At 38.7% G+C, this 16,562-nt stretch overlaps 1 protein-coding gene and 1 long non-coding RNA gene across 4 annotated transcripts in view; both read right to left on the bottom strand.

The window, feature by feature from the left end:
• Positions 1-6,706: 6,706 nt before the first annotated feature.
• LOC118980467 (uncharacterized) lies at positions 6,707-9,113 on the bottom strand. Its single transcript, XR_005065107.1, has 3 exons — positions 9,102-9,113; positions 8,828-8,832; positions 6,707-7,701 (listed from the first exon to the last, which is right to left on the bottom strand). It is a non-coding gene; the product is annotated as an uncharacterized LOC118980467 (long non-coding RNA).
• Positions 9,114-9,872: 759 nt separating this feature from the next.
• The window catches only part of MPHOSPH8 (M-phase phosphoprotein 8), a 78,684-nt gene continuing 71,994 nt past the window's right edge, over positions 9,873-16,562 (bottom strand). For all 3 annotated transcript variants that reach the window (XM_037037074.1, XM_037037072.1, XM_037037073.1), the window contains 4 exons: positions 13,439-13,593; positions 11,294-11,421; positions 10,500-10,583; positions 9,873-10,116 (listed from right to left, as the gene is read on the bottom strand). In XM_037037074.1, the coding sequence (XP_036892969.1) occupies positions 10,075-10,116; positions 10,500-10,583; positions 11,294-11,421; positions 13,439-13,593 (409 nt within the window). In that variant the 3' untranslated portion in view covers positions 9,873-10,074. The remainder of the gene's footprint in view (positions 10,117-10,499; positions 10,584-11,293; positions 11,422-13,438; positions 13,594-16,562) is intronic.

Below are 16,562 nucleotides of genomic sequence, written 5' to 3'. Positions count from 1 at the left end.
ATTTCATTTTAAATGATTGCCTTGCTGGTGAAAGTAGCCTTGGTTATAAGCCCTTGGTTTCCATCAGCTTGAATATGTCATGCTACTCCCTTCTGTCCTGAAATGTTTCTGTTAAGAAACCAGATGACAAGTCTAATTGGTGCTTCCTTGTATNTTTGTCATTTTTAAAAAAAAATTATTTATTTTTAGAGGGGAAGGGAAGGAGAGAGGGAGAGAAATATCAGTGTATGGTTGCCTCTGCTGGGGACACACAATGTATCATGTGTCCCTTGCCAGGAACTGGCCTGCAACCCAGGCATGTGCCCTGACTGGGAATCGAACTGCGATCCTCTGGTTCGCAGGCCCGCGCTCAATTCACTGAGCTACACCATCCAGGGCTCTGTCATTTCATTTTAAATGATTGCCTTGCTGGTGAAAGTAGCCTTGGTTATAAGCCCTTGGTTTCCATCAGCTTGAATATATCATGCTACTCCCTTCTGTCCTGAAATGTTTCTGTTAAGAAACCAGATGAAAGTCTAATTGGTGCTTCCTTGTATGTAACTACCTGCTTTTCTCTTGTGGGTTTTAGGATCCTCTCCTTATCTTTAAGCCTTGACATTTTAATTATGATGTGTCTCAGTGTAAGCATATGGGTCCAACACTTTGGGGATTCTTTGAGCTTATTGGTCTCATGTGTCTTTTTCCTTCACCAGATTGGGGAAGTTTTGGGTCATTTTTTCTTCAAATAGGTTCTTGATCCCTTCCTCACTCTCTTCTCCTTTTGGCATTCCTTTGATGCAGATGTTTTTATGCTTCATGTTGTCCAAAATATTTCTTAAGTTTTCCTCATATAAAAAATTTTTTTCTCTGCCTGTTTTTTTTTTTTTTTTTGGTCTTCCACATTACTGATTGGTCCTCTCCTCATCAACCTACTTTTATTCCTTCCAGTGTGCTAGTTATTTCAGATATTGGCATTCTTTATTTCTGACTTGTCATTTTTTATGGTTTCTGTATCTTTTTTCATGCTGTTTAGTATTCTTATAATCATTACTCTAACCTCTATATCTGATAAATTGCTTGTCTCCATTTCATCTAGCTCTCCTTCTGGAAAATTCTCTTATTCTTTAATTTGGGGTCTATTTCTTTGACTTCCCATTTTGGCTGCTTCTATGAATTTTTATGTGTTAGATCTGCAAAAACTCTGATGTATGCTTTGGACAGACATTGCTTGTGACTGCCCTTGGGCAGCCTGTTTGGAGTTTTCAATAATCCACAGAATGTGGCTCTTACTGCTCTGCCTGGGTATGTGCAGAAAGAGCCAGGCTACACATCATGGACAGCTTACCATCAGTGGGCCCAGGGGATAGTCAGTTAAAAGCCTTACAGCTCTCAGGGAACTTCCTTAGTTGTTCAACTTCATCAGTTATATAGCCTCAAGCTGTACTCAGCAGCCAGGCTTAAGTGTCACATCGTGGGGCAGAGTACTGTATTTTGCCATGTATAATGTGCTCCTGTGTATACTGCACACCCATGTTTTTGGCCCAGTGTTTCAGGAAAAAAAGTTTTTGCTTTAATTTTCTAATTCAATATTTCCTTATTTATATTTAGATACTTTTTTGCATTAGAAAGGAACTTTAGCACTTGTTTTTAAATATAATGTACAATTTTATGTAACAAACAATTACAAAACATAACAGATACAAGGCATTTCAGGTGCTACCTATGTATAATGTGCATCCTTACTTTTCACTCAAAAATTTTGGCAAAAAAGTGCATTATATATGGCAAAGTATAGTAATTCCTGCGGGTGTGGCTATTGCTTTCCCTTAGGCTGATGCCACTTGGAGAGGAGTGCTCTGCCTGAGAGAGATGGCTCCTGGAGTATGGGGGTGACTCAGCACGTGGATCCTGGTAGCAGTTCCTTCAGTTCTCTCCCCAGAGCCACAAGCGCCAGATTTTCTTCATGCATCTCTAGTCCACTCTGCCCTCCTTCTGTCGGAGCTCAGGGTAAGTGGCTGCAAATGGAATTCTGTGTTTTGGCCCTTTAAGAGGCCCTTGGCATTTTGAGCTCTCTCTTGTGGACAGAAACCCCACTGCTTTTCACAGTGAGATGTTCACTGGGTTACTTTTTCCACTCTGGTGCTATAGGTTGGGGAGCCCAGCTTGGGGTTTAGACTCCATGCATCTCTGGGTGAACCCCATGGCCACTGAAACATCCCTCTGGAACTTCAGCTGCCATTTGTGGGAGCCTAGTCTGCCCTCCCGTGCCTTCTCCACACTCCCTGCCAGTCTTGTTGTGGTGAAGTGGTTTCTTCTGTCCTTCATTACAAGGCTTCTCTCTAGTTAGTGCTCAGTTGGTCAGTCAGGGTGATTTCTCTACAATTGAGTTGTAGTTCCAGATTGGTCCTGGGAGGAGGTTATTGCAGCTTTCACCTATTTCTCCTCCATCTTGGATCCCCCCCTTGTTGATTTTGTATGTGTCCTGACTGGAGATCGAAACTACAACTTTAATGGAATGACACAACGCTCTAACCAACCGAGCTACCCATTCACGGCGGAACATGTCTTTTTTATTTCCAATTAAATGTTAATTGAAATTGTATTCAGTAACATCATTTATTCTTCATCAGTTGAAATTGTATTATATCAGAAACCTGGTGTGTTCAAGAGTTTTACATATTTGCTTTTGTGGATGGTGTCTCAAGTTCTTTTGGGAAATAATGGCTTTTTTTACCTTCATCTTTTTGATATTTTCACACACTATTTTATATTGTTGATATTCTTTAATGCTTAAACAGAGTATTAGCAAGTATCCTGCATATTTTACCTGTTGTGAATTGCCTGTAATATTTGGTTATTAATTGCTTTAATCTGTGTCTTTGTCATGAAAGCGAAGAATCAAATTGAGGTGTGAATACTGTTCTTAGATCTCTCCGATGTTCTTAGGCGGCCCAGCCAAGTTTCGAGCATGTAATTAACAACGTGATTCCTTCATAGTTCTCTGCCAGCAGCGTTCATTTCTGAGGAAGCCCGTCTTTGAGGTTGACTTCTGGCAAGGTGTATTTCAACATGAGCCTTTACTAATGTCCTATTTCTTGTGTGTTTACAATTCCTCTGTTGTAATTTTAGACAACTTTGTGGAGCTATGTTTAGCCTCTGTGCTTTCTGAATTATGTCTTATTTATATTTTAAACAGTCCTTTCTTATATGTCACATAATACAAACTGTATGTAATATACAAATGATAGTAGAATCCTGTACTCAGTAGAAAAGGATACCTCCTATAACTTAAAGACAGGGAGAATATTAGGTCCATTGTTAATTAAGAATGGGTCTATGTATCTTCAGTGTTTTATTTATTCTTCATGAAAAGTCATTGTAAAAGTATGTGTGCTATTGGCTGTTTACATTAAACTTAGGGTGTGTCTAGAGATGCCTTTTCCACTTTTAATAATTTAAATGTTGTGGCATGGGATGGTAAAATCCAACATTAACTTGCACATGGTTCTTACCCAGTTTTATCCTAAAATTAATTTAAAATGTTCTGCTTTTGTCCAAAGTGGTGTCACAGTCTTGTTATATTTTGATTTCAATGGAAGGATACTCCCCCTTCTTTAAAAGTTTTATTTATTTTTAGAAAGAGGGGAAAGGAGGGAGAAAGATAACCCTGGCCTGCCACCCAGGCACGTGCCCTGACTGGGAATTGGAACGGGCAAGCTTTTGGTTTCCAGGTTCAAACTTAATCCACTGAGGCACACCAGCCAGGGCAGAGACCTTTTCTTTTTATGCAGTTACTGATTTTTAAAAATATATTTGATAGTACTACTATGATGGAGAACAGCTGTTCCTTAGATTTAGAAATATTAAAGTCCCTATGTTTTTGTGTATGAACTTTTCTTAGAGATTTTAAAATCCTAAACCCATTGTCACTGAATGCATGCACAAGTTCAGGAGTTCCCTGTGATGCATCATTAGTGCTGATTATACTGCAGTGTATAGTAAACTTGGTCACAGAACTTGTGATTGACTTTGAACTCGGAACTCAAGTATTGAGGCAAGCCCCCCTTTTAAAGTTTAAATATTGGCCACTAGAACTTGGCTAAATTGTACAGATCAGTATATTTAATGGTATGTAAAATGCATGCTCACTATTGTGAAAAGTTAAGACTTAAAAATTCTAGTAGTCCTGGTATCATTAAAAATTAAGCAGTCCAGTTTGGTTTGGTTGATGGTTCAATTTATTCTTCTCTGCCTTAACTCGACTAAAGGTATTACATATATAGTAGTAACCAAGTTAAAATGCAGATCACTTGAGGAGCATATACCTGGCAAGTATTACATGCAATAGAATGCTAAGTGCAGGTAAAAATATGTAAAGTATATTTTTGTTATCTTATTTCAAACCATATTTAAGGTTTTATATCTAGGGCCTTGAGTCCTGTTGGGTCATCAGGGTGTATTAGAGTAATCTATGAATCTTGTTACATTACATGTAGAAATTTGAGAGCTTGTTGTAGGTTCCAGCAGGGGAGTACAGCTACTCGTGTGCCCTTGACTGCAGCCCATTGCTGTAGTTGGGAAAGTCACACGTGGATCAATGAGGGCGGAAGGGGCACCCATGGAGCTGGCTAGATGAGCTGAATCAACCCTGGTAATCAGTGGGGTGACAGATGTTGCAGCAGATCGCCCTCCCATCCTACATGCGGAATTTTGTATACATATTTTTGCATTCATATTTCTTGGGAATGGTTATACTTCATCCAGCCCTCAAGTGAATTTGAGACCGAACAGGGTTCTGAAAACAGTACTTACCTAGGGTAGCAATTTTCATTATTCTGGGGTCATTACCCACAATAGTTAAAAAGAAATTAAGCACAAATCTGTGTATATCTAAATTGTAATTGTGTAGTACTGTACTAATATTTCAGGTATGATAAATTTTGTAAGGATAAGCATAAAGCTGTGCCCCAGTGAAAAATCTGGAGTGCACACTCAAAAAAACATAGTTCCAAGCTAGTATTAGCATAGGTAAGAGTCTTTCTTATGGAGCACAACAGACGTTGGTGTGCCGTCTTGGTACAAGTAGAATATAAATTTTGAAAGTACAGTAGGAAATGCAGACCCTGTGTATTGGATTATAAGGTTCTAAGCTTTCAAGAGGACCTAACTATGGAAATGAAAAAGGATTTAGCAAAATAGAGCCAATATTTTAAGTCATTAGCAGAGAAGATTTATTATTTAGTGTTTAGGATTTAGTATTACTGCTAAAACATAAAAGTAAGCTGAATGTTGTGTCATTTGATGTTGAGACAATGGATTAAAGGAAAATCTTAGTGAGTGGAAATAACCAAATGTGGTAAAGACTTTAAATAGCATCCTAAGGGAAAACGATTACTGTTAAGATTTTTAAGGAATTGTTACTGAATCTAGTTTACTAAAGGCTAAATCTGACTTTATTGTGTCCTAGGAGGATAAAAACACATGGATAAAGCTACCTGAAATTTGACGTCCAGCACAAATCAAGTTTAGAGATGAGGATGTACTGGAGTTGTTTCCTTCAGGTAGATGTGTGTTGTAATGGGTCATTCTTTCCTTCCTTCTTTAAGGTTCTACTTATTTTTAGAGAGGGTACGGGAGGGAGAAACATCGATGTGTGGGAGATAGTGACTGGTTGCCTCTTGCATGCCACTAGCTGGGGACCTGGCCTGCAATCCAGGCTTGTGACCTGACTGGGAATCAAACTGATGACCTATAGGGTTCATAAGCCAGCACTCAATCCACTGAACTACACCAGCCAGGGCTCCTTTCTCCTTTCTTTAGTCATTTTTCCTGGTGCTGACTGTGGACTTAGTGATGAACATTGTTTGAACAAGGTTGGAGGTTAATTTTAGATCTAAATTGCCCTTGTCTTTCCTTACTGGCAGTAATGTGTTTTGTGTTTAGGTAAAACTATTTTGAGAACAGAATTGATATATTAAACATGTTATTTACTAAAGGAAAACAATCCTTATGTTCAGTGATCTGAAGCCTTAAATTTTAGTCTTACATTCATTTGGAGACGGTAACCTTAAAATGGTTCAATATCATAAAATCTGATCAATGCTAGGGGAATAGTAGATAAACTTCTTCTTGCTGTTTTGCAGCTTTCGTAGAGAATAACAATTTTTGTATTATTTTGCTAAGTTAGTAGACACAAAATGTTATGGTAACATTTGTTCTGTGGTCTTTGACAGAATTCGGATGACGATGTATTGTCATCCTGATAGATCCAAAAAGTATTAGGTGTATTCCTTATTGCTTGATGACAAATTCCATTCTCTTCTTGCTACTACAGGTGTGGCCTCAAACCAGGAGTGTGAGCATACCTGAGTTGCTCAGAAGTGCAGAATCCCAGGACACACAGCACACTGAGTCAGACTGCCTGTTTCAACAAGACTCAGGGGATTGGTATGAGACTAAGGAGCATTGATGTATGCATACATTACCTTTGAGAAATTTGACCTTTAAAGTATCCAACACCTCATGAAGCCCTGAAATTTGACAGCTCTTTTGCATACTATTGTCCAGCTCTAGTAAATTAACATTTGGCAGTGATTCTCAAAGCTAATTCCTAGTGTCATTATCGTGTGGGAACTTAAGAAAACAAACTCTTAGAGTGGGATCTAGCAATGTTTTTAGGATTTTGAAGTTAATTCTGTTTTAAGAAAAGTGAATACTGGTAATTTACAGTAACTGCTTTTCCTTATGCATTTTTATTAGTGAAACAATACATTTGTTCTAGGAAGATAGTTTTATCAACCTTGTGAATATTAAATTAATAAAACACCAAATACTCATTTAATTCTCACAGAAGGAAGTGACATGGTACTATCTTCCTTCAAAAATTTTACTAAAATAATCACTTCATTTTCAGGTTATCCTTTGAAAGAGTGGTTCTCACACTTGGAGGTGCGGGATAGGCCACTGGAGGGCTTGTAAGAGCAGGGCCCTGCCGACCTGCGTGTGATTTCTGCCAGTGTGTCTTCATTTCTACTTAGCAGGGCAGCTCTGTTTGGGAACCACTGGTCTTTGTTAGTAACATATTTATCCCTTCGGGTACCTTAATCTCTATATAAGCTTGCAACAAAATGCCAGTTCTAGAAGTGAATTACTGAAGGACATTTTTATAGTTCATATAGACTGATTCAGTTTATGAATATTTTTGGATCTGCTGCTCTTAACTCAGCGGATTATTTACTAACGAAATGCTTCTAATGACACAGGAGGAAAAAAAGTCAAAAACCAATTGTATTTCATTTGTGAGTTTATTACTCCATATAAGCAGTGTATGGATATATGAGCAGTAACGCCTGATACCTAAAAAATGAGGGCTCAGAGACAGGTTAAAAGATATCTGGAATAGCATAAACTACATTTTTTCCCTCAGTTTGTTTTATTCCAGTTCATTTTATTTTAAAGATGTGTACCTACTCTTTGTGTGGTCTTTGCTGATCTTGAAAAACTAGGGTAGCAGCCTACAAATTAGAGTGAACCACAAGAGGGACTGTCACCATCCCATGTAATCTCTAATTTTGATCAGTCCCCAAGATAATGGACCACTCTTGAAATTTGGCACTGTTGTGAGAAAAACCGTATTCTTACTATAAAGCATGTATCTTGGTCCAAAGAAAGTAAATAATGGGTCATATGAGTAAGGCAGAGATAATATGTGGAAACTGTATTCTTACAAGTTGAAATGATGTCAGATATTAGGTTTAGATTCCAACTGGTGGGTCCTGCGGGAGCTCTGGGGTATGGACAGATAACTATTTCCTGATTTTGTTTTAATTTGTTCGTGATTGAATTGTGAACCCTCACTGTCATTACAATTCCTAATTACCAGTAGGGCTCCTGTGTATGGAGAGCAAAAAGACAGGCCTAGAGATCCCAGACTGGGTGGGAAAGGTGCATTGTATCTTCAGGTCAGCACAGCATGGAGGAAGCAGGGTGGATTCCATCACTCATCTTCTGAACTGAGCAAAGTTTTAAAGTTTTAGAGCTTTAATTCCAGGATTTTACCAGTATTATGCTCTGCAATATTATCTGTATAAAAACTGAAATTCTCAAAGTGCTCATTTTCTAAGTCACTGTCTGCTATTTTGGTGTGTACAGTGCTGAGCATGTTTCAGTTGCTAGATATTTGTGTATTACTAGTTATTACTTATTACTTACTGTATCATTTCCACTATGAACCACTAGTGATAAACCTACTTTTGCTCTATCTTGTGTGTTTTGCTTCTCTGCTCTGTGCTGAGCAGTCTCCTTGTAGGTTTCTCAGATTTTATTCAAAGACTGGACTTCCATGTTAAATGCTTTCTGAGGCCCTCTCATGTAAGTTCTCAAAGCAGCACCTGAGTTTCAAATTGCCACCCCCTGACATTCCACTGAATAAATTCTACAAATTTAGAATTAAGATGAGAGTGATTTGAGAAGGTATGTATGAAATTGAAAAATTTTATATTCCTGGACTGGAACCAAATTCCCGTGTAATTATAGTTCATCATTTAGTGAGTATTATGAGGTACTTCTTTTTGGTATGAAATGTGCTGTTTATAGCCACACTCATCTGAATGGTGCAGTCAGGAAGTTAATCTAATTGAGTAATAAGTTGAGTATATGTCCTTATGTATGATATTACTGGAAAGGAGTAATGGCTGAGGAGTGATTTTTCTTTTTAAAGATAAAACAAGCAAAAAGCTGTGAACTAACTGTTTTTCAGGGAGTCGGGCCACAGTGTATTGCATCTCGAATTTGTGATGACTGGCTTAGTTGTGAGCTCACTTGTGTCACAAGGTGGGTAGAAGCTGACACAGACTAGATTTTAATGATCTTACACCTTTATGTTCCCTGTTTGTCAAAATAACTCCTCCATTTTCACATTCTGCCCTTGCTGACTTTATAGAACTTTCTTATTTCTCTGTCTCAACTCCTAAAGGAATTGTGCTGAGATTCTCTATTTGCTTTCTACCACCTGATAGCCATGCCTCCTGATAAATAGTATATCTCATTCTCCTGATAAATAGTATATCTCATTTAATATGTTCTTGTAAGGTTGTAGGATTATCTTAGGGTAGGATTTGGACATAATGGAAATTTTCTTAAAAAGCCCATTTCTCTTATATGTACTGCTGTCCCCCTTAATGTTCCTTTTCTGTGCACTGTTGCTAACCCAAATCTCATTAACTTTTGTCTAGGAAGCTATGAATTTGCATACAGTACTAGTACAAAATTCAGTCTAGCTGAAGGAGTCCAACCCCAGCCACCATTTAGCTAAAAAACTGTAATACACCCTGTATCTCAAAACAAGGTGGGTACTAAAAGAAAACGGAAAGACCAACATTGTGGTGTTTTCTTGAGGAAACTGTAAAGGGCAGTTTTAGTATGTAAAGTAAAAATGGCTAATTTGTAAACAATGTATGGGTCTAATACATGATATTCTGAAACATTTTCATTACAATTAGATCTATAAAACCAAGAAATAAACTTTTTACATTTCCATAGTCCATACTGAGTTTGATTTATTAGTTTGCCAAATATTTCTTAAAAAGAATGCGAAAGTCAGACCTATGGAAAAGTCCATAGGAACAACCACCCAACTTGTTGACCATCAACAAGTTCAGTTGACCATCCTTCTATTTCTTAGGTTTTTTTCCTTTTCAAATAAGGGATAACTGGAAACATACAAAGCTGTCACCTCCAACTTGGAGTGTGTGGCAAATTCATGCTAGGGGACACAGATTCACCTGGGGTAGTAGAAAATTTCAAGCTAAAATTTTTCTTAACCCTCATATGTACCATTCCACGTTGTGGAAAACTGAAATATGCAGTTTGGACACAATAATGATTATTGAAAATTGAAAACTGGCACAAAGTACCTACATTTCCGTATTTTATGATGTACAGAACACAATGTTCTCAGAGACTAAACTGCATGAGGTTTACAGATGAAACTTTAAATCTGGAAGTGTTAGCAGTGCCAAGAATTCCAAACTGCTTGTAAGAGAGTATTTAGCAATGCACAGATTTGAAAGGCAGTCCATCCTAGTCATTGTTTGGTCATTGTAGCTGCACTCTGTATGCACCTATTAGCAGTTTTACCTATAAAAAGAAAACAAGGCATAGGGATCAGCACAAACACAGTACCCCTTATATTCCCAAATTAGGTAGTTATCAAATAGGTATTTCAATGATTTAAATAAAATAGTCATGATCTAAATGCTTATAATTTGAACTTTTGTTACAAATACCAAAGCCCAGAAGACAACCCAGACTGCTCAACACTATAGAGATGCAGTACATAGGTATATATATATATAGATGTATATATATCCATGTTTTAGACTCAGAAAGGGGCATGTCGCACGGACTGCTACCTAAGGGAGCACTGGTCTCTAGGACATGTATACCACGAAACCACATAGTAAAGTCATCTAGAACAACAATTCAAGTAGGAACACTGAATATAGGGAAAGGCTTCTCACCTTAGCAGTGGGTGCTTCCGTCAACCTTATGAAGAGTTTATTGAGGCCTGCAACAGGGCTGAATGAGTAAACAAAATGACTATCCTAGGGAAGAAGACCAAAGAAGAGTTAGTATTTTTTCAAGCATGTCCATCTATAAACAGGCCAGGTCTAATAGTACAATGTTATCTAAAGAGACTAGAACCCTTTAGGACTTGACAAGTTTTGTATTTGCATTCATGAGGCAATAAGCTGTGATTTCTTTGCTTTTCCTTTATTAAAAAGATATAGGTGACAAAACAATATCCAAATATTTAGGATTAGAATGTGTTGGTCATATATAGCCTGAGTGTTAAAGGTCTCCATAACTACTTAATTTTGCTTATTAATTCAGCTTAAGGAAAGAGTTCTAAATGTGGCCAAGGAATCAGGAGGTTTTCAGGAGCATTTTTTTTTAAATCCTCACCTAAGCACATGACACCACTGATTTTAGAGAGAAACATCAATCAATAGTCTTTTGTACACGCCCCCACTGGGGATTGAACCAGGAACCTAGATATGTACCCTAAGGATCAAACTGCCAACCTTTTCAAGCACTGAATGACATTCAAACCAATTGAGCTACATGGTCCTGGACTAGAGTGTTTTTTATATTAAAAAAGAATGTATATAGCCACCAATAGATCAGTTATTTTGCCTCATTTCAAGAAAGTTTACTGAATTATAATTAAGACTTTATTAAAATATAGCATTTTAAAAGTTACCTTTTAATTTAAAAAATGTACTTTTCAGCAATGAGTCACAGGAAATCTTACCAGAAAAACAGGTAGTTGAAATTTATCATTTAAAACTACTGCTTGTACACTACATGGTCCACAGAGCCGAGCAATAACATCTTTACCCAAAAAGTTTGCATGGAAAATGAACAGCAGGATGCCAGAGCCTGAGCAAGGGAGATGAAAACACAGTTTAATCCAATCCTTGAAACTCCACTCTAGAGCCCCAAAGGGAGAAGCATGGGTGGGGGTTGCACGGGATGGTACATGGAAGTGCCCCAGCTAGCCTCTGCCCACTTTCTCCTCCCCAGTGGGGAAGCCCTTTAATTGCCAAACCACAACACTTTTTAAATTTTTTGTTTTGTTGATAGCTCGTGGAACAGACTTAAAAACTTCCTTTTCTATATTAAAAGTGGCATTTGCTGAATGCATAAACAGCCACTGAAACAAACTGCTGGACATTCTACGGTGGTTGTGCTTGGGTGTGGGTTTGAGTGATTTTCCATTTTCTTCCACATACTGTTTTGTATTTTCCAAATTTTGTGATTAACAGCAAAACTTATTTTGGAAAAAAAAGTTAGCATGAAAATTGAAGCTGTCATTTAATATCTAAAATATTCTGCAAGATCCACTCTGAAGAAAATCTATACTTTTTAATAATACAACAAAACAGCTATACGAGCTCTTATTTTTATGGATAAACTATTTTTAATGTTACGGAAAGACTTCCTCCTAAAAGACCATAAAGAACAGTTTGTTTTATTTATTTTGGTTCCAGGGGTAAAGAGCACACCTTATACCTCTCTTGTAAAGATTGTTCTCCAGATTTATAATGTGAAATGTCTGCCTGAATAGTCAGATTGCAAATCATGACTCTCAATGCCAAGTTCACCAAAGTTACAAATGCCTGTCTTGACTAGATTTAAAAAATAAAAGTAAGTGGGGACAGTAGATGTAAATGCACACAGTGTACTGTGTGGCTACTGCAAACAAAATGACTGAGGTACTTGTTCAAATTTTCCATTAAGCTTGAACATTCCTCTGCAGAAACTATCTGGATGATTCAGAAGACTGGAGCTATGGGCAACTAGTGATTGGCAGCTTCATCACAACAATGTGCCCACTCATGCATCATATCTTGTGCAGAGGTTTTTTTGGTGAAACATCAAATCATCCAGGTGACTCAGGCACAGTAGAGCCCAGATTTGGTACCCTGTGACTTCTGGCTTTTCCTAAAACTAAGATCACCTTTGAAAGGGAAGAGATTTCAGACCATCAATGAGATTCAGGAAAAAACAATGCGACAGCTGATGGTGACTGGGAGAACTGTGTCAGGTTCCAGGGTGCCTACTGAGGCATAATCCTATGTTGTGTTTCTTGTACCTTGAATAAATACCACTTTTTCATATTACATGGCTGAATACATTCTGGACAGACCTCATATACATTTTAAATGGGTGACAGGGTTTTATTTATTTAAACAAAACAACAAAAAAGCCAGAGCTCAGTTTCCTACTTTCAGGCAGACACTCTGCTTTCTGAAAGCTTGTGCCACCTGTGTCCTAAGGAAAGCACAGTCAGGAGGCAGAACTGAAGTTTATAATTCATGCTATTAAAGGGCAGACATGTTCCTTTTTAAAAAGGCAAGATCATTAGCCATAATAAAAATTCAGGAAAGACACTGATTTTTGGGCTCAGAATCTAAGAAACTAGTTCAATTATTAACCCCAACTTCCACACTTTTTAAACAAGTTCTAACACCATTTTCTGTGGACCCTTCAAAGTCCACCCTCCCATGGATGGGAGGTGTCAGCTGGTCTCTTTTTTTTCTGCCAGAGTATCTGTTGTTAACTATTTTACATAATTACTGATACTAATAGAACTTTCTGGAAAAGATTTTATATAGTTTTAGAGGGAAAGAGGAGAAAGAGAAGGGGAGAAACATCAACGTGTGGCTGCCTATCACACGCCCCCTACCGGGGACCTTGGCCACAACCTAGGCATGTGCCCTCACTGAAAATTGAACTGGCGACCCTTTGGTTCACAGGCTAGCACTCAATCCACTGAGCTACACCAGCCAGGGCTGGAAATTTTTTAAGGTTTGTTTATAGAAGGAGATTTATCTAAAACTTGGTTAATAGTTAATATTGTCACATTTCAGACTCAGAGAAAACATACGTTTACCTTCTGGTATGTTCTGTGGGGGTTTATAACTGAAATCCATTGAAAAATCTGGCCCCTCACAGAGACGATGGCATGCTATTGGAAAAACTGGTTCTAGTAGAGCAAGGCGTGCTTCAAAGTAATCCTTTATAGTCTCTTCTGCTACCCTTGAAAGTCTAATCAAAAAGTATGAAGAGTTGTTAATGAAAAAAGAATCATGAGCCATAAAATTATTACCGATGAATGCAGATCAACCTTAAAAACCACCTTTTCCCTCTTCCTGCTTGCCTGCATTTAATGTGCCACCTGTCTTTCTCACTGTCAGTCTTTTCCTGGGAATTTGGGTTCCACGAGGTCAGGTCTTACCCTGCTGTCCTCTCCATAGTGCCTGGCGCATGAACAGTGCTCAATACTATCCTTTTAATAAATGAATGATCAATTTGGAGAATGGAAAACAAGACTTCTTTTTAAAAAATAAATTCAAGAACTGCCATACATACTTCTTGTTAACATTGCTTACTTTAGGAAGCAAATAAAACGATTAGTGCTAATTCAGAAGTTTTGTTTTGATTTTAACTTCTTTTTTTAAAAGTTTACTTTTAGAGAGAGGGGAAGGGAAAGAAACATTGATTGGCTGCCCTTTGCATACCCCCAACTGGGGTTTTGGCCTGTAATCCAGGCATGTGCCCTGACCAGGAATTGAACCAGAGACCTTGGTTTTGTTGAGACAACACCCAGCTCACTCTGAGCCACACCAGTCATGGCTTCATTTTAACATTTTTAAAAATATATATTTTACTGTCTATTATTACAGTTCCATTGTTTCTCCCCCTTACCCTCCTCCACCATGTACTCCTATGTCACCAGCATTTCCCCACCCACCCCCTTACTTAGTTCTTGTCCTTGGGTTATACATGTAAGTTCTTTGGCTTCTCCATTTCCTATACTGTTCTTAACCTCCTGCTGTTCCGCACCTACCAATTAAGCTTCTAATTCCCTGTACCTTTTCCCCTATTCTCCCCCCCACCCCCCACCCCCGCTGATAACCCTCCATGTGATCTCCATTTCTGTAATTCTGTTCCTATTCTAGTTGTTTGCTTAGTTTTTGCTCTTAGGTTCAGTTGTTCATAGTTGTGAGTTTGTTATTTTATATTTTGTATTTTTCACCACATTTTTCTTGGATTAGTCCCTTTAACATTTCATATCATAAAGGCTTGGTGAGGATGACATCCTTTAACTTGACCTTATCTGGGAAGAACTGTATCTGCCCTTCCATTCCAAACAATAACCTTGCTGCATACAGCAGTCTTGGATGTAGGTCCCTGCCTTTCACGACTTCAAATACTTTACAACTCCTTGCCTGCAAAGAGTCTTTTGAGAAATCAGCTGACAGTCTTATGGGAGTTCCTTTGTAGGTAACTGTCTCCTTTTCTCTTGCTTTTGAGATTCTCTCCTTATCTTCAACTTTGGGTAATATAGTTAGGATGTGCGTTGGTGTGTGCTTCCTTGGGTCCAATTTGTTTGGCAGACACTGATCTTTCTGGACTCCCTGGAAGTGAGTTGTTGGGGAAACCCACATAGTTGTGTTGTGGTGCTATATGTGGGAGAGGGGGTCTGAGAGGGGGCAATGCCACTTGCTTGGCTCTCTGAAGGCTTCCAGGCACTTCCCCTGCTACCCACAAACAAATGGGCACTTCTGGTGCCGATTCCCAGGTGGGTGGGTTTGTGTATGTTATAGGACCCTGTGGGTCTCTCTAATGAACTCTCCTGTGAGGCTGGGAGTTTCTCCTGCCACTGCAGCCCCCTCAGGTTTTTAATAGTTAGGTTTTGAGGCTTTATTTCCATGAGCTGGAAACCTGGGTTGGGCAGCCTGTTTTGCTCCCCAGTTGGTCCTCCTGGTGCATCTACATGCAAATGCGGGACAACCTGGTCTCCCAGCCTCCGCCCTACTCTGCCTTACCTGCCCATCTCCATGAATGTTTCTTCTTTAACTCCTTGGTTGTTGGACTTCCACTGAGTTCGATTTTCTGGCAGTTCTGGGTGGTTTTTGTTTTTTTTGTTTTTTGTTTTTAATTTGTTGTCATCCTTTTGGTTGTGTGTGTGTGTGTGTGGGGGGGGGAGTGGATCTATCTATGCCTCCACCCTGGCCGGAAGTCCCACTATGAAAAGCTGTATATAAGCATCTTCTCTTTTTTTTAAATATTTGCTCTTTTTTTTCCTATTTGTCAAGGATCTTTCTCCTGTTTGTTCAGCTCTAGTTTCATGACAGCTACTTTGCTGAGGTAAATGCCCACATGAACAGTTGTACCATCAGCTTTCTACAGGCTGCACTTGTTCAGTGTAAATGAAATAATTCTTCCTGTAAATCTGGACTACACTTCAAATTTGCTGCCTTTTATGCTGTCCTTACGCAACCTGAACTTCACTGTCATTTGGGATGGGCATGGATCAAAACACTGTACTTCTGTCTCAGTTCTTTGGTAACAGGATAAGATATAATCTTCCTGCAAGTGTGGGAAGCTGCACTGAAATGCCTTTTATGGTTCTTGCTATGGTCAGAAGTAACAAAAGTACTGAACTGTGTTTTGGGTGCTGGTGTTTTAGTTATGATTACAGAACAGCAGTAAATGTTTTTACACTATCTCACCTGCAAGGTAAACTCATTGGGTTTGCCCCAAATATTCTGGCTTTAGGAGGTAAGTCCAGCATCCCAGGAATCCCTCCATCTCATGCGAACAAGGAAGACTTTAGGCTATCTGAATTTGTTACCCATGTGGACAAACTGAGACATGTTGGCTTCCCAGGATTCCTTGCAGCCACAAGCTAGTCAAACTCATACAGAAATTATCACTTGGGTCCTGACTGGGTGGCTTTGCTGCTTAGAACATTGTCCCATATACCAAAAGGCTGTAGGTTTGATCCCCAGTTAGGGCATGTATGGGAGGCAACCGATTGATGTTTCTCTCCCTCTCTCTCAAATCAATAAACAGAAGCTTGGTGGAAGATTTTAAAAAAGAGAAAAATTACTGCTTCAGGTGAGGCTGTTAAAGAGGGCACATTCATTAGACATGCATCCCTTCATTTTGACCTTTGCCTTTTTTTTTTTCTTCTTGTCCAAAATTTACCTTACTTTTCTGCTAACTCT

This window comes from Sturnira hondurensis, unplaced genomic scaffold, assembly GCF_014824575.4.
Source record: "Sturnira hondurensis isolate 20B ecotype Veracruz unplaced genomic scaffold, ASM1482457v3 Scaffold0022910, whole genome shotgun sequence".
NCBI lineage: Eukaryota > Metazoa > Chordata > Mammalia > Chiroptera > Phyllostomidae > Sturnira > Sturnira hondurensis.
This window is presented reverse-complemented; position numbering and strand designations above follow the sequence as displayed.